At 36.3% G+C, this 26,404-nt stretch overlaps 1 protein-coding gene across 6 annotated transcripts; it reads left to right on the forward strand.

Annotated features, from left to right (window-relative positions):
* Window positions 1–56: 56 nt before the first annotated feature.
* Window positions 57–24,451, forward strand: LOC131976046 (uncharacterized). 6 transcript variants are annotated; one of them, XM_059338928.1, is made up of 37 exons: window positions 57–428; window positions 1,505–1,778; window positions 2,228–2,256; window positions 3,052–3,340; window positions 3,709–3,752; window positions 4,202–4,490; window positions 5,815–5,871; window positions 5,980–6,023; window positions 6,146–6,434; window positions 6,728–6,768; window positions 7,476–7,761; window positions 8,235–8,278; window positions 8,626–8,896; window positions 9,854–9,882; window positions 10,443–10,731; window positions 11,119–11,162; window positions 11,621–11,909; window positions 12,156–12,203; window positions 12,524–12,567; window positions 12,679–12,967; window positions 13,314–13,354; window positions 13,645–13,912; window positions 14,213–14,256; window positions 14,644–14,914; window positions 15,849–15,877; window positions 16,027–16,282; window positions 16,743–16,786; window positions 16,867–16,934; window positions 17,142–17,356; window positions 17,464–17,720; window positions 17,838–17,966; window positions 20,792–20,930; window positions 21,055–21,084; window positions 21,460–21,500; window positions 21,672–21,930; window positions 22,887–22,934; window positions 23,364–24,451. In XM_059338928.1, exons 1-36 carry the CDS (start codon window positions 387–389, stop codon window positions 22,904–22,906), a joined length of 5,142 nt encoding a protein of 1,713 aa, XP_059194911.1. In that variant the 5' UTR covers window positions 57–386; the 3' UTR covers window positions 22,907–22,934; window positions 23,364–24,451. The 6 variants fall into 6 exon arrangements, with proteins under 6 accessions (XP_059194911.1, XP_059194910.1, XP_059194909.1 ...); XM_059338927.1 differs by having other exon boundaries at window positions 22,887–24,451; XM_059338926.1 differs by lacking the exons at window positions 22,887–22,934; window positions 23,364–24,451 and having other exon boundaries at window positions 16,870–16,934; window positions 21,672–22,080.
* Window positions 24,452–26,404: the final 1,953 nt, after the last annotated feature.

A 26,404-nucleotide genomic window follows, 5' to 3' on the forward strand; every position in this document is an offset into this window, starting at 1 on the left:
CACCCTTAAATAAAGCAGCTCAAACTCTTTATGTAAGCGCTGGTGGCCATCAGTAATCAAGTAATTGCGTTTTCTGGGCCCTGAAAGACAGAAAGAGGCATCTATTTCCAGTCTATGGTAAAAATGCAATTCTAGTATCTATTATTATTCCACCGTTTCGCCGCTATGTCACACACCCGGCGCTGTTGTCAGGCAACGGTCAGTAAAGTGGGCGTTGTTTGACGATAAGTGGGTTGGTCTACTGACTGTAAACTGAACTCGCCTACAACACACTGGAGGACTCAACTTCAACTCTTTTTTTTAAAAGGGAATTTTAGGGTTCTGAACGAGCCAACGGCAGAAATGTGGCTGGATTTAAAACTTTAACTGTTTTCAAAAGTTCAGAGATGTTTAAAAAAGGCAGAGAGACACAGAGAGAGAAACACCTGGTGAGTTTTGCTCCGTTTTTGACTGTTCAACGTTTAACACGAATACTCAACGGCAGAGCGCGAGCGTCACCGTTAATGTCCGTTATTTATTGCAGCTCTAACAACTGAAGTTACGAGTTGTTAACAAAACGGTGTTTTTCCTCAACATTCCACACGACGCTGAAGTTGGCTTCAGATTCTCCAGCCTCCGAGTCGGCACTTAAGTGGAAAGTTAACGGGAAGTTAACTTATTGTGCAGTGCGACTGTTTGTCCACTGACAGTTTTTTTGACACTTCCTGATGTGAAAACTTTTTTGACATTTTAGGTAAAACATTAGCTTTGCCTGACACCTTTTATTTTATTTGTGAAAGGGGAGGTATCTCTTTTTTGTTTTATACCAAGACCTTATTAGACCAGGTCCAGATCAAAAACCACTGTTCCCAGACCTCTCAAATCTGGACTGGATTAATGTTCAGACCCTGAAGATTCATAAAAACACAGTCTCTGATTTATGAAACATTTATTTTATTTGTGAAAATGCAATAAAGGCACATTATACGGTTTTTTTTCTTGGAGAGCTTTTTATGTAGCAGTGTTGCATTGCTATTCAAGCTATGAAGTTTTATATTCCTGCTTAGGGCTTTAGTAGATTCCATTATAAATTCAGGAGACAGTAGTCCCATGTTACCACAAAGACTTTATTTGTTAGTATTTAGTACCTATGGATGCATAACAGGTTGAAAATCAAATATATGCACACAGTGGACAGATCACACACTCAAATGGAATATGGACTGTAAGATAATGTTTTCACAGAAACATGGTAACAACAGCAGCGACCCTGAAGCTGTGTCCCCCGGACACATTCTCAAGAGAGATAATAATGTGTGTGCACAGAGTCAGTTTTTGTGTGGACACAGGCCATCAGGCCGTGAGTTAATGCTCAACCACTCTCATGACTATTTTCTCACATTGGATTCAGTGAATTAAATAGTGACAATAAACTATTCACCATTTTATGGGGACCCCCTGGATCTCTCTCAAGGGTCTGTAGTTGAGAACCACTGTTTTACGATATGTTGTTTTCATTTTCCAGGTAGAAACAATGACGGCGAAGAAGGTGCTAAGTGAATCTTTGAATGCTTTGAATTCAGAGGAGCTTGAGGAATTCAAGTCACTCATTGAATATGAGAAAGATTTCCCATCCATCTCAAGAAGTCGACTGAAAGCAGCCAACAAGGCAGACATAGTGGAGCTGCTGGTGGAGACGAACAGTGCAGAGTGTGTGGAGTTGACCAAATGGGTTTTAAAGAAGATGAAGAGGACTGATCTGGAGCAGAGATTATCAGACATCAGCCCAGGAACCAAAGGTAAGGCAGAGAAGACAGGGATGTGTGAAACTATGGATTGTATTATGTAAAAATTAAATATGTAAGCTTGGGGTAAAAAAAAAGTTCTGTTCTTTTATATTTGTGTATGTTTCCATTACAAATACATTTAAATCAATTGAACGAAAATCTTAAAGTAGTTCTAAATATTATTAAACAGGCTATTTGAGTGTCATTGTGGGATGAAATCTTTTGCATCATGATCATGTATATGTGTACAGTATAAATCACATTCACACCTAGAAGCTGCACAGAACAGCCAGAGTCTGACCTGTTGGTCACTAAGCATCTCCACCAGACTAGTTAGGATTTAAGGCCTTGTTCTGGTCTTTTAATTTTACCCACCATGATTTATACTTCCAGTCACAACCTTGCTTATATTAATGTTAATAAATTCCTAATAGGTGTTTTTCTTTTCCTTGTCTCCTCAGAGAAACAGCAGCCTCCACTGATCCAAAGAGTGAGTAATGTCACATCACTGTGATGAGATTGTTTGTATTATTGATGATCGGACCATTCTTCCTCAGTTTTCTGAACTGATGATGCATATCATGTATACAAGAGATATTAAGCATCAATGTTAATTACCAATAATGTCATTAACATAGGTTATATATATCTCTATAGATATATGCACTATATATATATATATGTGTGTGTATATATATATATATATATATATATATATATATATATATATATACTGTGTGTGTGTATATATATATATATATATATACATACATAAAAAGATAAGATATTCCTTTATTGATCCCCCATTGGGGAAACTCAGGTGTTGCAGCAGCACAAGTACAGAGTAAAAATAGATAAAGGTTATAAAAATAGAATAATAAAAATTAAATAGAGTAAAGATAAAAAAGAATGCATAGTTTAAAGTACAAACAAACAAACAAGACCAAATTTTAAAAAAATACTAGTGCAAACATGTTTAAAGTGAAGAGAGGTTTATTGCAGTTTTTGAAAAAGAGCTGCACCCAGGCAGTGAAATAATAATGATAATGTTTAATACAATTCTTAAAAAATATATCACTTTGATGTTGTTTATGAAATGTTTACATATGCAAGCAGTTTGTTGGACAAATCAGTGGCATCATTACCTGGTGGGATATGATGTATGTTCTCTTAACTTATCCACATTTCAAAAACAGACATTGATGAGATGTGATAAAATAAAAGTAATTATCCCAGCTGTGAAATTGCACTTTTGCCTCATGAACGTTTTCTTTGTATTTACCAGGTGGAAGCCATGGCGTCTGTCATTGAGCTGCTTTTGGAAACATTGAAAGATTTGACTGACTGGGAGCTTAAAAGGTTCAAGGATGTCCTCCAGCGTCAGATGCCCTTAGAGAGAAGTTTCTCAGATATCGCATGGTGTCTGCTACAGACAGCAGACAGGCAGGTCATGGTGTTTTCACTGGTGCTGACCTACGGCCAACAGTCTGTGGAGACGACCAGGAACCTTTTAAGGAAGATGAACAGGATTGATTTGGTGCAGAAGTTGTCAGACAGCAGCTCAGGACCCAAAAGTAAGACAATTAAGACAAAACATGTAAAAAGCATAAAACTGTTCCTTAACATTTGTATCATGAGTGTATGTATGTAAATGTATTCCTCTCTTTACATTTTAGTTAATGATATTCATAATTTAGTGAAGGGAGCCATTTTAAATCATCTAATGTAAAAATATAAATTTTAGGACTAATATATTAACATTATATTAATATTATTAAATCATATTAATATACAATATATATCATAATATGTAAAAAATAAAAAAGGGAAACATTTCTGATCAATGATTCAATTGTTGAGGTTCTTAGTATTGTGTGTTTTTGACAAAGACGTATTGCCTGATGTTAATCATTATTTTTTTCTCTCCTTTCTTTCTCATCAGAGAAACACTCTTTGGATGAACACCTGTCTGCACTGATCCACAAAGTGAGTGATGTTATATCTAACTGATCATGCACAGGACAGCATTTATTTGATAAGATCCAGGTTTAAAATCATAAAGAAACTAAAGACGTTAAATTAAACCAAAATCATGATTTTAAATTGAGTTTGCTACAGAAGCAAAGCTGAGATCAATTTCTGCTCAATAAAGTTATTATAAAGCCAATGTAGTTAAAACAGTCTTTCTGTTTCTATGGTGACTTTATCCACAACACCCTTGTTAAAGCTTATCTCAGTTTTTGGGCAACACAGTGAAAAAGTTACAATCTGGAAATCCAATTTATAGTTAGAGATATGAAAAGTAGCAGGAAAGGAGAATCATCATCCCTGAAAAACGGATCATTACCAAATGTGTCAGTAGCTGAGGTGATGCAGAAAAACACATCTAAAAACATTATTGTTTTCTCAATATACATGTACTTGTAATTTTCCAGGTGGCAACAATGGCGGCTGTGAAAGAGCTGCTTTCAGAAACACTCAGTGATTTGAGTTCAGTGGAGCTTCAAACATTCAAGTGGTTGCTGCAGTTCACGTTCTTCCAGAGGAGCCTTCCTCTTATGTCACTGACAGAACAGCTGGATCTAAGAGGGGCAGGACAACTGGTAGATGTAATGGTGGACAAGTGCGGTCAGCAGTCTGTGGAGGTGGTGAAGGAGGTTTTCATGAACATGAACAGGACTGATCTGGTCCAAAGGCTGCCAGAGACCAGCTCAGGACACGAAGGTAAGATAAAGAAGACAACTGTCACATTAATATGTCATAATTAATAAATATGCATAGTTACAGAATATTTTTAAATGTGGGGGGAAACATGTATTTTAGGTCTTAGTATCAAGCAACTCAAAAACATGTAGGTCTGCCAGGACAGCAAAAATTCAACACCTCTCAAACACAGTCTCAATTCTATGAGACATTGTGTTGTATATGGCTCTTTTAGAATTTAACCAATATTTTCCAGATTATTCAATAGATTCATGTAGCATTATCTTTTGTAAGGCTTTGTTTTGACTTGTCAGACACTCCACTGGAGACAGAGAGAGAATTTGTATAAGGTTGATTATTAGAGTGTTTTCTCATCGATTCCCTCTCTGGTCTTTGTAACCATGGTTTCCTCTTGCCTTCAGTTCACACACCTGACAGGAATAATAAAGGCATTTCTCAAATCAAAAATCAAATCAAATCAAAATTACTTTATTTATCCCCGAGGGGAAATTCAGTGAGTCTGGTAGAATCTCTGTTAGAATGAGACAGCCTGATGGCTGTAGGAGAGAAGGATCTTTTGAATCTCTCCGTCCTGCAACAGAGAGAGAGGAGCCGTCCACTGCTGTTTTTTTGGTCCATAAAGGTTTTGTGTAGCAGATGATCTGGGTATTTCAGGATGGCCTGGAACATGTTGACAGGTCATCTCTCCACCACCTCCTCCAGTGTGTCCAACCTGGCTCCAACCACAGAACCAGCTCTTTAGACCAGTCTGTTCAACCGCCTTCATCTCTGTGTCTGATGCTGCCTCCCCAGCAGACTGCAGCATAAAACAACACACTACCACCACAGACTGATAAAACATCTGCAGCATCTTACTACAGATGTCAAGAGATCTGAGCTTCAAGAAGAAAAAGAGGCAGCTCTGCCCCTTTTTGTAGAGAGCGTCAGTGTTTAGGGACCAGTCCAACTTATTATCCAGGTATACACCTAGATACTTATAACTTAGCACCACCTCGATGTCCACCACACAGGTATTCACTGGCTGAAGGGGGAGCTTGAGCCTGCGGAAATCTATGATCATTTCCTTAGTCTTTGAGGTGTTCAGTAGGAGATAGTTCTTGTGACTCCAGTCACTGAAGGCTTTTATCAGATCCCTACATTCAGATTCCTGTCCATTCCTGATACACGCCACAATAGCAGTGTTGTCCGAGTATTTCTGGATGTGGCAGGACTCAGAGTTTATTTGAAGTCCGCTGTGTACAATGTGAACAGAAATGGAGCCAGAACTCAGTTCCATACAGTGCATTGATATTTACAATACCAGTTGTTATTAAATGTGTTGCAGCTGCAGGATCATCAGCTGAAGTATTTGGTGTGAATACCACAGAGGGAACTATAAAAAGTAAGACACTTATATCACTGATGAATATAAAACCTCCTCTCTCTATCAACAGTGTCTGATTATAAAGGGTGACATTAAATCATTCATTTTTATTTCCTTTCTCTTCAGAGAAACACAGTGTGGATGAACATTGGCCTGCACTGATCCAGAAAGTAAGAAATGTCTGACTTTAAACTAAAGCTAAAACAACTAATTGTTTGGGCTTCTGATCAGACAAGATGTAAGGCTGAGAAATGATACTTTTTTGCTATAAATGTGTACTTAAATTTACCAGGTGGACACGATGGCGTCTCTCATAGAGCTGCTTTTGGAAACACTGGCTGCTTTGAGAGAAGATGAGCTTGAGGATTTCAAGTTTGTCCTCTTGCGTAAAACTGACTTCACCAAACGCATCTCATCCAGGTCATTGATGCAGCTGAAGATAATGCACTGGCAGGACATGGTGTTTTTACTGGTGCAGACTGAAGGACAACAGTCTGTGGAGACGACCAAGAAGGTTTTAAAGAAGATGAAGAGGACTGATCTGGTGCAGAGGTTGTCAGACAGGAGCTCAGCACCCAAAGGTAACACAATAAAACAAAACATTAAAATAACTAAACTTGTCGTTAACCTGTCATATATGTTTTAAAAGCTGTGTAATGTGATTCTTCTCTTTACATTGTAATGAAAAGATTTATAATGTAGAGAAAATAAGACACATAATTGTGTGCAAAAAGGGGGGGGGGGGGGGGGCAAAAAAGATTGAGGTGGTTTAATTGTCGTTTTGTGTATTTTAAAATATTTAAAAAAAAACGTCTGATAAGAGAGTTCATTTTCAGATGTTTGATCAAATTTATTTGACCACTTTTCTCCTCAGAGAAACACTCCGATGAACATCGACCTGCACTGATCCAGGGAGTGAGTAGTTTCACATTTCTCTGTCTTCATACTACACCTCTTTCATTTAGCAGATGTTGATTAAAAACTATTATTATCCTGAACATTTTAAATGATAATACAAATCCAACTCATGATTAACATTTTTTTTCCATGAACTGACAGAAGTTGCAGTCAGAGCTCTTACGCAGTAATTTCATCAAACAATAATGATATGATATCTTTACCACTGAGGATGAGATGAGAAAATGTCAGCATGTATGTTTCTTCTTACTTTTTACTTAAACAGTGAATAAAACTTTGGAAAGTTTTCCTATCACAAATATCTATTTATTGAACCATTGTTCAATGCATCAAACTAAATATAGAACATGACATGATGAAAATATTTTCTTTCAGTCTATGATTTATTTCAATGTTGTTTTTATTTTATAGACTTATTTCAGTGTTTGTGAAAAGAGTTGCACCCAGTGAATTAAAAGAAAAACAATTAACCCGTTTTAAGTTGAAGGAATGACGGGGAATCATCTTTGGAGTTGTGGACTGTCAATACTAATCAATAAAAAAAGTAAACATTAAATAATACAACATCAATCACCAAATAGATCATTAGCTTTTGTAATCCAGCAGAAACAACGTCTACATCAACACTGATAAGATGCAAAGAGACATTAATAATTGTCCTTGTGAATTAAATATATGTCTTATGGTTGTACTGGTTATTTCAGGTAGCAACAATGTCAGCTGTTAAACAGCTGATTTTGGAAACTCTGAATGATTTGAGTGACAAAGACCTCGAGAAATTCCAATGGATCCTGGAGGAGACTGCCAAATGGAAGAATCTTCCATTCACCATGTCACCGATGAGACTCACCAGAGAAAGGGAAGGATTAGTCGATCAGATGTTGAAGAACTTTGGTCAACGGTCTATTGACTTAACCAGGGAGGTTGTAAAGAAAATGAACAGGATTGATCTGATGCAGAGGCTGTCAGAGCCCAGCTCAGGACTCAAAGGTAACAGAGGAAAACAAATCTGCTTGTGCTGCTTGCTTCTGTTCTTACCAAAGTGAAATATAAAAAACTGCCGGCACAGATCAATAATTAACACCGTTGCCTCACAGCAAGAGAGTTCTGGGTTCAAACCCAGCTAGGACCCTTCATGAGTTTGCATGTTTTCTCTGCGTCACTGAGGGTTTTCACCGGGTTTTCCGGCTTACTCCCAAAGTCTAAAGACATGCAGGTTAGGTTCATTGGCAACTGTGAATGTGAGCGTGATGACGGGCATTGGCTCCAGCCCCCCACCACCCGAGGATAAGCAATTACTGATGATGACAGATTCAACATTCACACTCAATTTTATACATTTTATGAGTTTAATGTTTTGTTTGAATGCTTTAGTATGTGAAGGTTTTTATGATTTGAATACACTCTCTTTGTTGAACTAGATTAAAACCATCTGAGTCATTTTAAATGTCTTTTCTCCTCAGAGAAACCCTCTGTGGATGAACATCGACCTGCAGCGATGAAGAGAGTGAGTCAAACATATCTCAGCTTTTTCAATAGATGCAGGTCTTTATTGTGTTATATAAGGTCGTATGAATCAGTTTAAAGTGATGAAAGGATGAAGGGAGTCATCACATGCATTGATGTTGCTAAAAGATGTATACACAGACAATACTTTGTGTTTGTCGAGAAAACACAAATACTCCAACAGATATTACCAAGTGTATCATTGTCTTGAGGATCTTGTAAAAAATATGAATCTCATCCACTTGTCTAAAACACTGACATTGATAAAAACCCAAGGAAATAATTCTTTACCTATCCCAGTTAATAAATGACACATTTGCATAACATATCCTTTGATTTTTTTTTCAGGCAGCTGTGAAACATGTTCTTTGGAAATCACTGAAGGATTTCAGTCAAGAGGAGTTTGAGAAATTCAAGTATTTGCTGCAGTTCACGTACTTCCAGAAGGGGCTTCCACGCATCTCATTGAGACGACTGGACTGGATAAAGAGTGCAGGCGAACTGGTGGATGTGATGGTGGAGAACCAGCAGCCGATGGAGGTGACCAAAGAGGTTTTCATGGACATGAACAGGCCTGATCTGGTAGAGAGGCTGTCAGAGACCAGCTCAGGACTCAAAGGTCAGAGAAAGAAAACAAAAGCTGCTACATAACACGATAACGTTGGTCTTATAAATGTGTAATACAAGACTTTTATAATGGCAGTCAGCGATGTGACAACACCACATGAATGAATTTGACTACAGACATATGTTGATTTGAATGCAGCCTCTATAATATTTCTGGTTTCATTATTGAGTAGATTTATTGTATTTTTTTTTTTTTTAAATCAATAAATTCTTTATTATTTTGTTTTCTTTAAAAACAACTGAAACTTTTTGAGGATGAACAAAATATCAGTTACAGTTTACAGTTTGATTCACACAGACTGTATTACACATGGAAGTAGCCTCTGTGAAGTCATCCCTGGGTGTGTAAAGTTTTATCAGTCACCATCTTGGCAGTGTCTGACTCCTCCTAACTCTGAGTGGAACAGTGCTGAGCTGTGTCAGACTGAATGAAACCTGGTTTGTGAAAAACGCCACCTGACGGCAGCCACCTGTCACTCAAAGCAGCCATGCCCTTAATTATGCATAACTTTAAGCTGTTATATAAATAACAAATACATCTTAAGCAATTGTACATTGTTGGAAATTATTAAAGTAGTTCTAAATATTGTTATTATCTTTATATCACTAACAAGGCTGTTTGAGGGTCATTTTTGGATTAAGTCTTTTGCATCAATACGTGTATACATGTAAATTAATATATATATTATACATATCTTTATTTATTTATCTAAAATTGTTTTCATACTTTCACCCAGAAGCTGTACCCAGTACAGCCAGAGTCTGACCTGTTGGCCACTAAGCATCTCCACTGGACTAGTTAGGATTTAAGGCCTTGTCTTTTAATTTTACCCACCCAGATTTATCCTGTCGATCTGGGGATTGAACCAACAACCTTCCAGTCACAAGTTTACTTTTATAAATGTTAATGAATTCCTAAAAGGTGTTTTTCTATTTTTTGTCTCCTCAGATAAACAGCAGCTTCCACTGATCCAAAGAGTGAGTAATGTTACATCACTTTGACATCTTGAACATTGTTATTGATGATACGAACCATTCTTCTTCAGTTTTCCCACAGAGCTGAACTGATGATTCATATCATGTACACTAGAGATATTAATTATCAATGTTAATTACCAATAATGTCATTAACACAGGTTATATCTACTTCTATGGTTATCTCTCTCTCTCTCTTACAAGAAATTTGGTAACTGGTTTAAAATTCAAGAGGCTCATTGCAGTTTTTGTGGTTTTCAAAAGAGTTACAATCTGGCAGTAAAATAGTCATAATAATAATAACAGTAATAATATTTAATAAAATACTTTTTAAGAGGATAAAAGTGAATAACTTTGATGTCGTCCTGGAAATGTATGCATATAGAAGCAGTTTGTTTGACAAATGTTATCAGTGCAATTACCTGGTGGGATATGATGTATGTTCTCTTAACTCATCCACATTTTCAAAAATAGACATTATTGAAATGTGATAAAGGAAAAGTAATTATCCCAGCTGTGAAATTGCACTTTTGCCTCATGAACATTTTCTTTGTATTTACCAGGTGGAAGCGATGGCGTCTGTCATTGAGCTGCTTTTGGAAACATTGAAAGATTTGACTGACTGGGAGCTTAAAGAGTTCAAGGATGTCCTCCAGCATCCGATTCCCTTTCACAGACGTTTCTCAAATATCTCATTGAGGCTACTCCAGACAGCAGACAGGCAGGTCATGGTGTTTTCACTGGTGCTGACCTACGGCCAACAGTCTGTGGAGACGACCAGGAACGTTTTAAGGAAGATGAAAAGGATTGATTTGGTGCAGAAGTTGTCAGACAGCAGCTCAGGACCCAAAAGTAAGACAATAAAGATAAAAACATGTAAAAATCATAAAACTGTTCCTTAACATTTGTATCATAAGTGTATGTATGTATATCTATTCCTCTCTTTACATTTTAATTAATAAGATTAATAATGTAGAGAATAGAGGCATTTTAAATGATCTAATATAAATCTGTTAATATTCTAATATAATAAAATTGTATTAATATACAATATATAATCATATTATAATATAACTAAATATGTAAAAAAAAATATTTCAGGAGAGAGTAAAGTGTCTGATATATTATTCAATTGTTGTTTGAGTGTAATTTTGACTTCTTTGAATTGTGTGTTTTTTGACAAAGACGTATTGCCTGATGTTAATCATTATTTTTTTTCTCTCCTTTCTTTCTCATCAGAGAAACACTCTTTGGATGAACTCCTGTCTGCACTGATCCACAAAGTGAGTGATGTTATATCTCTCTGATCATGCACAGTACAGCGTTTATTTCATAAGATGCAGGCTGAGATCAATTTGTGCTCGACATTGTTATCATCATCAAATCAGTGTAGCTAAAACAACCTTTCAAAATTCTAAACATGAAATTGAGAAAATATAATTGTCCTGCCAACTTTTTCTACGGTGAATTCATCCACAACACCTTGTTAAGATCAGGAGGCTCATCTCAGTTTTTGAGCAGCTCAGTGAAATAGTTACAGCCTGTAAATACAATTGAATCAAGTCTTAATCAGGTTATAGATATTGATAAGTAGAAGTAAAACAGAATCATCACCTGCTCCTACAAACAATAATTAATAATTATAATAATTACCAAATGTATCAGTACCTGAGGTGATGTAGAAAAACGTATCATAAAACATTCCAATTTTCTCAATTTACATGTACTTGTAATTTTCCAGGTGGCAACAATGGCGGCTGTGAAAGAGCTGCTTTCAGAAACACTCAGTGATTTGAGTTACGAGGAGCTTCAAACATTCAAGTGGTTGCTGCAGTTCATGTTCTTCCAGAGGAGCCTTCCTCTCTTCTCACAGAGACAAATGCCAGTGGAAAGTGAGGTAGAAGATCTGGTAGATTTAATGGTGGACAAGTGCGGTCAGCAGTCTGTGGAGGTGGTGAAGGAGGTTTTCATGAACATGAACAGGACTGATCTGGTCCAAAGGCTGCCAGAGACCAGCTCAGGACACGAAGGTAAGATAAAGAAGACAACTGTCACATTAATATGTCATAATTAATAAATACGCATGGTTTCATAATATTGAAGTCGATTATTTCAGTGTTTTCTCATTGATTCCCTCTCTGGTCTTTTTAACCATGGTTTCCTCTTGCCTTCACTACACACACCTGACAGGAATATTACAGGCATTTTTTTCCAGGACTCCATGGCATACAATGCATTTATTATTACAATAACAATTGTTATTAAATGTATTGCAGCTGCAGGATCATCAGCTGAAGCATTTGTTGTGAAAACTGCAGAGGGAGGTAGGTGCACTATGAAAACGAAGACACTTAAATCACTGATAAACATAAAACAAAGTAACAAATACTATTCCTTGAAATAAGAAAATAGCTAAGTTAAAGCAGTTGTTGTTTTTATTTACATTTCAGAATATATTTTATAGAGTTTAATAGCAAATGCGACAGTGTTCACCAGGTTGTGTTTTTAGATATTTTAAAGTAAATTATGTGTTCATTCAATTAATTGAAATACATTCTTATTATTAGACTTTTTATAGTCTCAACAGTGTCAGATTATGAAGAGTGATGTTAAATCATTCATTTTTATTTCCTTTTCTCTTCAGACAAACACAGTGTGGATGAACATTGGCCTGCACTGATCCAGAAAGTAAGGAATGTCTGAAGTAAAAACAACTAATTGTTTGGGCTTCTGATCAGAGAAGATGTAAGCCTGAGAAATTATACTTTTGTTCTATGAACATTTCCTTAAATTTACCAGGTGGACACTATGGCGTCTGTTATAGAGCTGCTTTTGGAAACACTGGCTGCTTTGAGAAAAGATGAGCTTGAGAATTTCAAGTTGGTCCTCTCGCAAGAAACTGACCTCACAGAACGCATCTCATCCAGTTCATTGATGCTGCTGGAGATAATGCACATGCAGGACATGGTGTTTTTACTGGTGCAGACTGACGGACAACAGTCTGTGGAGACGACCAAGAAGGTTTTAAAGAAGATGGAGAGGACTGATCTGGTGCAGAGGTTGTCAGACAGGAGCTCACCACCCAAAGGTAACACAATAAAAACAAAACATTAAAATCATGAAACTTGTCGTTAACTTGTCTTATATGTTTTACAAGCTGTGTAATGTCATTCTTCTCTGAACATTATTTCTCTTTTTTTTTTTTTCTCTTTCTCGTCTTTGTGTATTTTGAAAAGCGCTATATAAAACTGATGCATTATTATTATTATTATTATTATAATGAAAAGATTTATCATGTAGAGAAAAGACGCATAATTGTGTACATATGAACTGTCTTTTTGTGCATCTTAAAAGACAAAAAGCTATTTTGCCTGATTAGAGAGTTAATTTTCAGATGTTAAATGTGTCACTTTTTACCCTTTTTTTCTCGTCAGTGAAACGCTTAGATGGACATCGACCTGCAATGATCCAGAGGGTGAGTAGTGTCACATTTGTCTGACTTAATGCAAGTGTACCCATCACAAATGTCTACTTATTGTACCATTCTTCAAAGCATCAAACTAAATATTAAAAACATGACATAATGAAAATCTAAATAAAAAAGTGAACATACTTAAGTCAATACATCAATTACCAAATAGATCATTAGCTTTGTGATCCAGCAGGAATATAATGTCTACATCAACACTGATAAGATGCAAAGAGACATTTATAATTGTCCTTGTGAGTTAAATATATGTCCTATGATTGTACTGATTATTTTAGGTAGCAACAATGTCAGCTGTTAAACAGCTGCTTTTGGAAACTCTGAATGATTTGAGTGACAAAGAGCTTGAGAAATTCATGAGGATCCTGATGAAGACTGCCTCCCAGAAGAATCTTCCAGTCAGCATGTCATCAAAGAGAGCAGAATTTGTGGATCTGATGGTGCAGACCTACGGCCAACAGTCTTTTGACTTAACCGTGGAGGTTGTAAAGAAAATGAAGAGGAATGATCTGATGCAGAGGCTGTCACCCAGCTCAGGACTCAAAGGTAAGACAGAGACAGAAAAACTGTCACTGAGGGTTTTCACCGGGTTTTCCGGCTTACTCCCAAAGTCTAAAGACATGCAGGTTAGGTTCATTGGCGACTGTGAATGTGAGCTTGACCAGTCCAGGGTGTATCCAGGATGCTTTAGATTGTGATATGTTGTTGTTTGATGATTTCATCCAAATCTGTTTTGTTTTATTTGCTTTAAAAGTAACTGAACCTCATTAAAGTCAAATACACTAACTCTCTTTGTTAAATTAGATTAAAACCATTTGAGTCATTTTAAATGTCTTTTCTCCTCAGAGAACCCCTCTGTGGATGAACATCGACCTGCAGTGACGAAGAGAGTGAGTCAAACACATCTCAGCTTTTTCAATAGATGCAGGTTCTTGAATGTTTTAAATGATGACAAATGTGTTTAAAATTAGATTTTTTTTTTATTGTGTTGTATTAGGTAGTAGGAATCAGTTTAAATTGATGAAAGGGATGAAGGGAGTCATCATATGTATTGATGTTGCTAAGAAAATTAATACACAATAAAATACTTTGTGTTTGTAGAGAAAATAAGAGAAAACAGATATTACCAAGTGTATCATTGTCTTTATAATCTTGTAGAAAATATGAATCTCATCCATTTCAAAACACCGACATTGTTAAAACCCAAGGAAATCATTCTTTACCTATCCCAGTTAATTAATGACACATTTGCATAACATATCCTTTGATTTTTTCAGGCAGCTGTGAAACAGGTTCTTTTGAAATCACTGGAGGATTTCACTCAAGAGGAGTTTGAAAGATTTAAGTATTTGCTGCAGTTCACGTACTTCCAGAAGGGGCCTCTACTCATCCAATGGAGACGACTGGACTGGGCAAAGAGTGCAATCGCACTGGTGGATCTGATGGTGGAGAACCAGCAGCCGATGGAGGTGACCAAAGAGGTTTTCATGGACATGAACAGGCCTGATCTGGTAGAGAGGCTGTCAGAGACCAGCTCAGGACTCAAAGGTCAGAGAAAGAAAACAAAAGCTGCTACATTACACGATCATAAATGTGTAATACATTACTTTTATAATTCATAATAGCTCCTGATGCAACATACCACATCAATTAATTTGACTACAGACTCATATTTATTTGAATGCAGCTGCTATGATTTATTGATTTCACTACACGGTAGATTTTAGTGTAATTTTTGCAGCAATAAGTTCTTCATTATTTATATTCTTTCAAAGCAACTGTAACTTTTTAGGGGGAACAAATTCTAAGTTGCCGTTTAATACACACATACACATGGATGCAGCTGTGAAGTCACCCCTGGGTGTGTAAAGTTTTATCAGTCACCATCTTGGCAGTGTCTGACTCCTCCTAACTCTTAGTGGAACAGGGCTGAGCTGTGTCAGAGCGAATGAAACCTGGTTTGTGAAAAACGCCACCTGACCGCAGACACCTGTCACTCAAAGCAGCCATGCCCTTAATTATGCATAAATTTAAGTCTTTATATAACAAAAATTCCAGCCATGCATTGAACAAAACTGTTTTTTTAGGCTTTAAGCATTTTTATGAAGAGGAGCCTGTATGAAGTGGCCATTTGTGGTACCTCAGTTTTCCTAGGGTAAAAAAAAAAACTTGAAACTGAACTATTGATTTGACTGAACACTTCTTTGACATACTGAAATGTGTAATTTGACATTTAAAATTTGTAAAATTTGTTGCAGAACTTTTGCATAGGACTCCTTTAGATTTAATGGGTGCTAATGATGGCAGTAATCAACCTCTCTCTCTCTCTCTCTCTCTCTCTCTCTCTCTCTCTCTCTCTCTGATTTTTTTGTCAGAATTTAGCAGAGTTTCGCATTATATCACAAATAATCGTTCATAATAGATTTTATGCAAAATCAGCTTAATCTGTCTCAAGTTGCTTATATTTTTTCTTTCCCCTCAGAGAAACATCTGTCCATAGTGCTCCAGAAAGTGAGTAATGTTACCTCACTCATAGTTCACACAACACAGATTTCATTTAATTATTACAGGTTATGCTGACAGTAAAGAGGTTTCACATAAATGCCTTTTGATTACTTTGAATCCATCAGGAAGTAACTATGCTATCACTTAAAATGTAGATTTTGGAAACACTGGAGGATTTAAATTACGAGGAGCTCGAGAAATTCAAGTGGCTCCTGCAGCAAACTGAAATGGAGAAAGGCTTCCCAAGAATCCCAAAGCACCGAATGGAGACAGCAGAGGGAGGTGAAGTAGCAGAGCTGATGGTGGAGACCTACGGCCAGCAGTCTGTGGAGGTGACCAGGGAGGTTTTAGAGGAGATGAACAGGAGAGATCTGGTGCAGAGGTTCTCTGAAATCACCTTAGGATCTGAAGGTATGAAAACCCCAACGTTAGTATTCCAATATGAAGACTTTGGTAGAGAGAGTGTGGTCTGCTTTTGTGTTCATTCAAATTACATGTAGACAATTAGGCAGCCATTGCAAGCTGTTCACTTGTTTTGAATATTAAATAATTGAAAATCATACGCAGTATTCTGTCATTTTAGTGTCGATCAGTTTTTAATTTTTGCATCTTTTGTGGAATGTGTTTTGTTGCCGTACCAACAAAAGACAGGACTCCAACATCAACACCCATTACTTTACTTGTGTGTTGATGTTGGCTACCATCCAGTCGTTTCCTGTAATCTTTATACAAGAATCATTTGATACAAAACAAATAAAATCTGTTTTTATTGTATAATTCAGTTTGTTTTGTGTATCATACGGCTCTCATATTAAAGCATTGCAATGTAGCATAACATAATTTACAACAAGTTCATATGTTTCTTCACAAGGGCCTTCAGGAAGCTTGGAGGCTGAGGGTTGTGGCAGCACGATGGTAATCTCTTTCATTCATTTGTTTTATTTGTTTATGTGATGTTAAAAACGTGATTATGTAAAAATGGTTGTCCTCTGCAGCAGGTCTCCAGTGACTGGACTAAACTTGACCCTGAAGTGAACAGTACAGACGAGGCTCCAACTTACAGGTAAAAATAACATCCTAAGTACTTTGTTACAGCAAACTGGAACTATAGAAAACATTCATCTTAGTTCTTGAGATTTGCAATTTTAAATGTTTATCCCACATTTTGCACCAAATAAGATAAAGACAGACAGTCTCTAAGTTTACATTTACTCTGTTCTGTCCCTTCATGTGAATATATGCAAACTCTCTTTTTTCATTCATGTTTTAGCCTGCAGTCTGAAGCAGGAAACTTTGAATGCAGCGTCTCTGGCTTGCGCTGGGTCTGTAAGGAAAAGGTCAGCTTGAAGTACCAGTTCTGCTCCTTGAAGGGTCACATGGAGAGGATTGACAGCATCAAATATATGCCTGCAGGGCCCCTTATGGGCATCACAGTCATCGCTGGGAAGATAGATATAGTGTACCTGCCTCACTGGATTTGTGTCGGTAAGTCAACATGAAGAAAATAATGAGAAATGTGAGAACCTTTTACATATCAGACAGCATGTGTCTAAACCCTGATGTAATCCTGATGACCTTTGTATTTTGCACAGATGATCCTACACTGTTAAACAAGTTTGCAGTCCTGCACATAGATGACTGTGGAGTTACTGTGGAAAAAGTGTCTGAGGTCACATCGTCCCATGTCAAGCTGTGTGAACCAGCTTTCTCTTTAATCATAGCCCTGCTGGAATGGTTAGGCATTTGGACAGTGGAAATATACTGTAAGCTGGTCATATACTGTAAACTTGACACATCATCCCTCTATCTCCATGCTTACCTGATCCCACCTGATCCTGCTCTGATAGAGGTTATTTCATTTTACTCTCACCAATACCAATCATAATCAGATACACAATGGGCACACAATAACTTGGTAAATACACAATAGACACAACAGTTTTGTTTTTGTTTTTTGTTTCACTAGGAAATAGACCAGACAGAATTATCTGAAGGATACAAAAGAATCCGAAAGCCACATCCAAAGATGCCCCTGAAGATGAATGGTCTTTTTATCCTTAAAGCACAGCTGGATGAAGAAGAAATTGCTCCTCAAGTAGGTTTTGAACTTTTGTTACATGTACAGCTTGAACTGTGGTTAGAACAATGGAACAAAAATAGCTTTGTTTGTTTATATTTTAAATAAGAGCATGTAACAAAATGATTTAATTCCACTTTACCACTTCACATGTAACCCATACACAGGCTATACAGCATGACGAGCTTGTTACTTTCTACAGCTACTGAAGTGATGAAGATGTGTTTCAACCTCATGCATATCTGCTGGGGTGGGGGGCACAAATACCCCCCCAAAAATGTTTCGACTACGGTTCACGATAGCACTGTCAGCTCACAGCAGAAACGTGTGGGTTCAAATCTGCTTGCAACTTTTCTATGTGGAGTTTGCATGTTCTCCGCGTGTCCCACAGTTCATTAAACATGCAGCCTAGCTTTGATTGATGACAATAAATGTGCCCTGTAGCCTTGAATTTGGGTGTACGCCAGTGCCTGCAGAATGACACGATCCAAACTTTAAAGCATCATAACAAATAAACTTCCTACATGGCTGACATATTTTACAGCACATCTATTGGAATGTGGCAAGTTTTCCTCACTGCAAGCTATGGTCAGTTCAGAAGTCCATCATTATTTTTTTTAAATATGCTAAATTAATTTACATCTGTATCTCCAGAAATGTTCACTTGAAATGTTACTAAAACTAACAGAATCTGGGTATCAAGTTTAAAATTTTCAGATTGGCCAAACATTGAGTCAACATTGACATTCAGTATAATTAATGCTGTATGCACAACATTTTCTATTTCACCAAATGTTTGATTGGATTTCATCAAAGTATTTGACAATACACTCAAAACCAACAGTATGAGGTGTGATTTCTTTTTTTTAGAATTTCCAACGTCAGTGTTAAAAGTAAAATGACAAAAAATACCCAGTTTTGCAAATGTAATGTTATTGCCTCAACTTGTGAGAAGATATGTGAAAACCATAGACTGTATAAATAATGGACGTAGTCACCGTGACGTCACCCATTGGTTTGTGGCCCGTTTGAGGCAACGAGTTCAGCGTTACACTCGTCGCCATCTTGTTTCCGTTACGGGGAGCAAACCATATTTGGACTGTGGAGGAGCGAGAGGGATCTGATCACTGACTACACGCCTCTCTACACCTCAACCTGACAGAGAAGCCGCTGCTAATTCATGTTAGCATTAACTGGGATGTTAATTTTGGCTAGCAAGAAATAGAACAAAATGTACGTTACTTACCTAAGAAAAATGAACAGCGACCCCCTGGAGTGTCTGTTAGTCCAACTAAATGCTGAACAAGACATTCTTAATGAACAAAACGTTCAAATAAACTGTCATTAAGTGAAAATAAATTGAAAGGGTCAAAGTTATGAGATCAATCCAGTAAACGTCCTTTTTTTATATGTATATAACGTTATATATAACTTTATTGACACGTTGCTGTGGATACGCATTGCTCTGCTTCTCTCCTGATGACAGCTCGCCTTGTTAGTGACCTGTTTATCTTCTATTTTCTTCTTATTGGGGCCATTATTTGAACTATTAACATCAAATTGTTGTGAAGAAGGTTTTTTACTGGCGTTTGACACAACAGTTGAAAACATTTTCTGAGGTAATACATCAAGTGAGAAGTTTTTTCATTTCATATTGAAATTAATGGACTGAAATCTTATTGCAACCGCGGTCAGCCCCCCTGCTGGTATTTTCAGTAGAATGCAGGCATAAGGCACTTCCTGGTTTGCTTCACTGCTCTGACCCGGAGGTTGCTGTATGGTAAAAACCCTTTAAAAAGTCACCTTTTTAAGGATAGACAGGTCCTGTGTTACCACACACGGGCTGAGTCTGACATTCATGTATGTTTTCAAGTGCTCATTGAGTTCAATGCATGGACACAGTTCATTGCAGTTATATTTTTTAGTTATTTTCATGAATCTTTCTGAAACATCAAACAATGAAAATATAAAAACGGCGTTGTTTGTCTGCAATCGCATGTCATTTAATTTTCCCGGGTGTTTGACTTGGATGTATTGTCAAAGCCGCTGAGGTTCTTGAATTGAAACACTATGAAACACATCATGAACATAAAATGTGATTTGATTTGCATTCGAGAGACTTTCTATTTTTTATTGCCATGGTCTTCTTCTTCCTATACCTCTGCTGGCTTTGTGGGCCAATAGTCCTGATGGTGGCACTATAGCAGCCATCTAAAGTTTAAAATTTCAAAAATTCATAAATCATGTGTCCACTTTGTAGCATTCACCAAAATGTAGGCCCAATTGAGTGGAATTGTTCAAATGCTTTGAGCTTTCAGAAACCATGAAGTCCATCCCTCTGTTTATTTTTTTATCAAAAGTATAACTAATTAAACCTTTCGTCACTGACATCTAAATGAGCATCAAAGTGCTGAACTGTAACAGTAAGTTAAGCAAAGTTATACTGCAAAGTCTTGCTAAATACATTTCCAGTGTTAAAGAAAAAAGGACTAAATTTGGATGATTAAACATAGCGTGGTAAAGTTTTCAAAAATGTAATGTTTGACAGTATTTTGAATCATTTTTTAATGTAAACAAACAAAATCAATGGAAATGGAGCATCTTTAAACATCATTTTGTCACATATAAAGCAATCAATCTGTGTTTAAAAAATCAATTGTGCAAACGGAAAATCCTCTGCGGTTACAGGAAATTAAACTCAACATTTTATCAGCATTTGGCAATGCGCAGCAGATATATTAATCTCTATTGATCTGTCTCCTGATATCTATCAGGATATAAGTGAAAAAGCCACAATTAGTACTTTAACTTCTGTCACTTATTAACTTTTTATTATTTTACAGGAATTAAGGCTCAGACATGACATCACGGACCCAGATTTCGCAGAAGTGTATGTTGAAAATCATAAAGAGAGAAATGTTGAGCTCAAGCTCACACAAGAGAAAAGGGAGCAACCAGTCTGGACCTGTGTTATTCCAAATGGTCAGTTTTAAATAGTACAGCCTTCATCTTATTGGATATGCATCATAGTGAAGCTGTTGACTGTTTGATAAAGGCAGTACATCTACATGGCTACATATCCATTTTCCATTTTCTTTTTTAACAGGACAATACCAAAGCAGTAGTCATATAGAAGGTAACATTTTAAATGATTCATAATTAGAAGAATATATAATATATATAACATTCAGTACCAACACATTGTTTTCTATATTTACAGTATGGGAGAAATCTTAGTATTGACCTTCTGTGTGTACACATGAATTTACAGTAACCAGATTAATTAAGTACATGCAAACTTGTTCTTTAATTACAGTTGTAACCTGGTTTATTTGTTATTTAAGCGCTTGTTATCACAGTTAGAACAATTCAATTTAACTTGCCATTTTTACGTTGAAACAAGTAAGCAAAATAAGGTAAATACAGCTTAGATTTTAACAAACTCTTTGTATTGTATCTTTTGTATCAAGGTATCGAGAATCATGCATGATATGTATTTTTTTCTCTGTAGAGGAGAACCCTACTGATGAACACCTGTCTGCACTGATGCAGGTGAGTAATCTGACTTCATTTAACAAGATGAAGGTTAAAATTAATCCGTTATTTTGATTTGTGAAGCAAACCAAATTCACAATTCTCACATACTATTATATAATACAGTACTATCCAAAAATAAAGTTATAATCAAACATTAACCCTCTCTTTAATGCTTCAATTCATCAGGAAGCAAAGGCTAAAGAGAGGCTTTTGGAAATACTGAATAATTTGAGCAATAAACAGTTCAAAGACTTCAAATGGCACCTGGAGAACCTCAAAGACATCAGCGAAAGTGAACTGGAGGACAAGGAAAAGTGTGACGTTGTGAATAAGATCTGGCAGACCTACACCAAAAGATCTGTGGAGGTAACCAAGACTGTTTTAGAGAAAATCCCCAGGAATGATCTGGTGCAGAAGTTGTCAGGACCCAGCTCAGGATCCAAAGGTAAATTGTGGAACAAAAACATACAGTTTTAGTGGTGAATTTGGTTTAATAATGTATTTATCCAATACATTTTACAGTAAAATAATAGAGAAATGAGAACATTTGTTTGAAATTGTATCTTAATTAACACATTTGAAAGTCATGTAGGTTTTGAATTTTGTTATTAAATACAGTACATTATTGTATCATGTAGATGAAAAAAAAAAACTATAAAAAAAGAAGAAGCCTGGTGGAAACAGGCTTTTTCATGCCCATGTGTGTCATGAAACTAACAGGACAACAGGGAAAATCAATGCAAATTATGTGAATTCTTCATTCAAACAAAAACATACAACAAAACACACACTGGTTGATGCTCATTTATCACATGTTTGTGATAAAATGCATTTTGGAGGCCAGACATACTCGAATTCCTCCTGGTGAAAGATCTTGTAGTGTCGCCGGTCAGACACGTAGTCATTTCAAGTCAGTTATATTTTAATAGACCAATATCACAAACTTTCTTCTTTAAAAAAAAATTGAATAGATTAAAAACACACAGGGAGAGCAGCTGAGGCGAGATTCCTCTCGGGGACTGACCGACATGCAACAGGTGTTGTTTGCAAAGAACAGATCAACAAAATAAAATTTCATTAAAAACAATTCATATGCCTTAATGATGCATAGAAGTGAGAAAACTGCAACGATATTGAGAGTCCTTATTACAAGACAGCAAGTCGTGTAGTGTGAACAGTGGATCGATCTGACAAAAGTCTGGTAGTGTGAACCATGCACAAGAGACAGTTTGTTTGAATGACAAAAAGCCATCACTTTAACAGATACTGCAGATGAAGCCAGCAATGTTGTTTATTCTATGTCTGAAACAGCTTTAGCGACATGTTTTGGTTGAATAGAAACAAAGCAAACATTTTGACTATTATCACCCCAATTTTAATTTGACATTAAATATGTTGCAGCTGCAGGATCATCAGCTTGAGCATCTAGTGTGAAAACCACAGAGGGAGGTAGGTGCTTAAGCTATAACAATATGCAACATAAACATCATTCTTTGATTTTAAAGTCTTTTCTTATCTGTTTGAGTCACTGTGTCAACTTTGAACAGTTAATTGGCACTACTTTAGAAGTAGGCTGTGAATAGCTCCAGATGTGTCCACATTTTGTATAAAAAAATCTGGTTTCCAGAGGATGAAATATAATAGTTTTGGTGATCCACTGCCTTCTCCTCTTGTGCCATCATGCCATTGACTTGGATACAGGGAGTAATTGATTGGATTTTGTTGGTCAAAGGTCAAGGTCACTGTGACCTCAAATCTGTCCCATTCTCATGAACACCACATCTTTCTTCTGATTTTACACAAATATGCATTTGCACTAGAGGATGAACTGTTTGTTTTAGTGATTTTGCAAAAAATCCTTTTTTCTCCATTCCACAGTCCATGACATTGGTGAAGACGTTCATGCTGGATTGCGATCACTTTGCTGATCCCTCAACTTTTGCTATAGTGCCATCATCTGGTCAGAATTTAAATTTGTCCAGTCATTAAGTTTAAACTATATACATTCCCATCAGCCTCAGCTGTACTTCATGTTTGATGCGAAAACCAAATGTCATGCTGAGCTAAGATGATGACCATTATACCTGTTTTTTAAATATGTTATCATGTTAATCAATTAACAAGCATGACTATTGACCTCAAATTATTATTCAATTAAGCTTTTGAGTATATTCCTTAAAGCAATTGATGATGATGATGATGTGATGTCACAGATTTTTTAAATGTCCTTTCTACTCAGAGCAAATCTGTGAATGACCACTCATCTGCATGGATCCACTAAGTGAACATCTCGCTGACTTGACACAACACAGCACAACACATGCTGGTTGAAAAATCATCCTCAATTTGAACTGATAAACTATGATACAAACCAAAAACTGAGGCTTGATTCAGTTTTTTTTCTTTAAAAATACTTGAAATTGTTCTGCAATCATGTAAAGAGACTGCGACCTCCAGCACTGAGGATCAAAGAAGGAAAAGCAAGGTTTTTTTTTTATTATTTTCAGTCAAACTGAAATCTGAACGTTTTTCAAACGGAAGTGTAAAGTTATTATAAGTATTTATGAAACATGGTGTTTCTGAGGGCATCAAAATCTTTTTTTATGATGCCTGTTTCCCTTACATTTTTAAGGTTCAAAGATTTTTTTATAAAGAAAGATTTGTTGAGCGTGAATTATGTACAATGTATTGATGTTTTGTTCTAAGTCCGATGTTTATTCTATTTTTATGAAATGTTATTTTTTTAACATTAAAATGTCTAAATGTATTTTATCCTTCATTGTTTTCTTTTTTAAACCTTTTTTGTCTCATCAAGCACTTTGAATTGTCTTGTTGTTGATGCAAGACAAGAACATCTATGTTGCATTTGAATGTACTGTATCCTTTGAATTTACCAGCAGCTGTAAACTTTTTTACTGTTGGAGGGTCATTTCAGAATCTATAATAAATTTCTCTGATTATTATTATTTGTTTTTAGTCTTTGAGTCCTTTGAGGCCTAAAAAATACATGAAGCAAGAATAATGGTGTAATGCAAAAATCTAGTAGGATGATTATTTTTAAACTATTTATTTGTTCATTAAAAAATATTCTTGTCATGATCTTTGGAGAAGGGTTTAGTTCAATCTTTGTTGCTATTTGCAGCATGGCAAAAAGAGACAATGAAGAAGATTTTTTTTTTAAATAACACAGGTGCAACCATTAATTGCACACACTGAGATTGAATCTTTGAATCTATTGTTCACATTTTTTGACGAGTCTGTACTGGCACCCTTAAATAAAGCAGCTCAAACTCTTTATGTAAGCGCTGGTGGCCATCAGTTATTACGTTTTCTGGGCCCAGAAAGACAGAAAGGCATCACTTGATGCTACATGTAAAATGCAATTCCACCGTTTCGCCGCTATGTCACACACCCGCCGCTGTTCTTAGTGTAAGGCAACGGCCAGTAAAGTGAGAGTTGTTTGATGATAAGTGAGTGGGTCCACTGACAGTCAACTGAATTCAACCTGAACACACTGGAGGACTTGACTTCAACTCGGAATTTGTGTCTGCAGATCATAGACTGTATATAAATAAACAAATACAGTGTGAAAGGGTCAAAGTTATGAGACCAAATCGGTAAACGTCCTCTTTTCTATCTATATAACGTTATATATATAACTTTATTGACACGTTGCCGTGGATACGCATTGTTCTGCTTCTCTCCTGGTGACGGCTCGCCTTGTCAGTGACCTGTCAATCAAAGGTAGCCACGCCCCAAATCACACGATTCTTTATCTTCTATTTTCTTCTAAATGGGGCCATTATTAGAACTATTGACATCAAATTGTCTTGAAGAAGATTTTTTACTAGCAATTGAGATCATAATGTTGTCCCTGAAACATTTTTCTGAGGTAATAAATCAAGTGAGAAGTTTTCAAATTTAGCACTGAAATGAATGGGCAGATTTCTTTTGCAACCAAACTTAGCACACAATACTGGAATTTTCGGTGAATTGCAGGCTTTATGCACTTCCTGGTGGCCTCCATGCTCAGGCACGGAGCTGCTGCTGATCTGTGCCTGCAATTCTATACCTGTCAGTGCCCCTACTGGATGGATGTAGAACTGCAACTAAATCAGCATCTCACCCAAGCACCACTTTTTGAAATAAGTTACACTTGTATTATAATTTTAAAATTTTACTACACCCGAATAAAAATACTAAGATTTAATTATTCACGATCATGAAGCTTCTATTTAAAGAATTTCCCTACAGAAATCATTCTGATTCTGATGAAGCTATGTCTCCCTTCTCGCAAGTTTTGAAGATTTATTTACACAATCAATTCTAACAGTTTATAGGTTTAGTACACCCCAATACTAAACAGTTGGAAGGGTGATTACACCAATATACAATATATTAACAAACGATTAAAGGTTTGTTACACCCATGTTTTCTTTACATTTAATCACACCCAAATATGTATTTTTGCACACATTATATCATTTACACATGTTGTTTGATCCAACTATTTCAGTTCTTTATTTCTAAATATTCATCAGAGCACAAAACTTACACTGCATTGATCAAACCCACTACAACATATAATAGGAAATGTCTGGTCTTGGGTGTCCAGTCCTCATTTTTGTTGTGGGAATTTGAAACAAAGGCTGTGAAATACTGAAATGGTTTAACATATTTTATTGAATGAACAAACTAATGAATAAATGATAGTTATTTGAACACAGAATAAAACAACAAAAAATGTGCAGTTTTTCCCCAGTTACGTCATCAGGAGGAGCTGCAGAGAAGAAAAAAAAACACTCAGTAAAATGGCATTACCTATCACAGTCTATCACAGTCGATTCTGGAGCATAGCAAATACATTATTGCATTGACATATTAAAAATAGTACCTGTTGGAGCTATTTAGTTCTTGTT

The sequence above is a fragment of the Centropristis striata genome, chromosome 8 (genome assembly GCF_030273125.1).
Source record: "Centropristis striata isolate RG_2023a ecotype Rhode Island chromosome 8, C.striata_1.0, whole genome shotgun sequence".
NCBI classification, from domain to species: domain Eukaryota; kingdom Metazoa; phylum Chordata; class Actinopteri; order Perciformes; family Serranidae; genus Centropristis; species Centropristis striata.

Excerpts from the sequence above, each read along its gene's own strand:
- LOC131976046 (XM_059338925.1), top strand. The coding sequence starts at position 387 with ATGTTTAAAAAAGGCAGAGAGACACAGAGAGAGAAACACCTG. Across the intron at positions 4,491-5,814 it reads GACCAGCTCAGGACACGAAG|CTGCAGGATCATCAGCTGAA; the intron begins GTAAGATAAAGA and ends AATGTGTTGCAG. Across the intron at positions 6,435-6,727 it reads CAGGAGCTCAGCACCCAAAG|AGAAACACTCCGATGAACAT; the intron begins GTAACACAATAA and ends TTTTCTCCTCAG.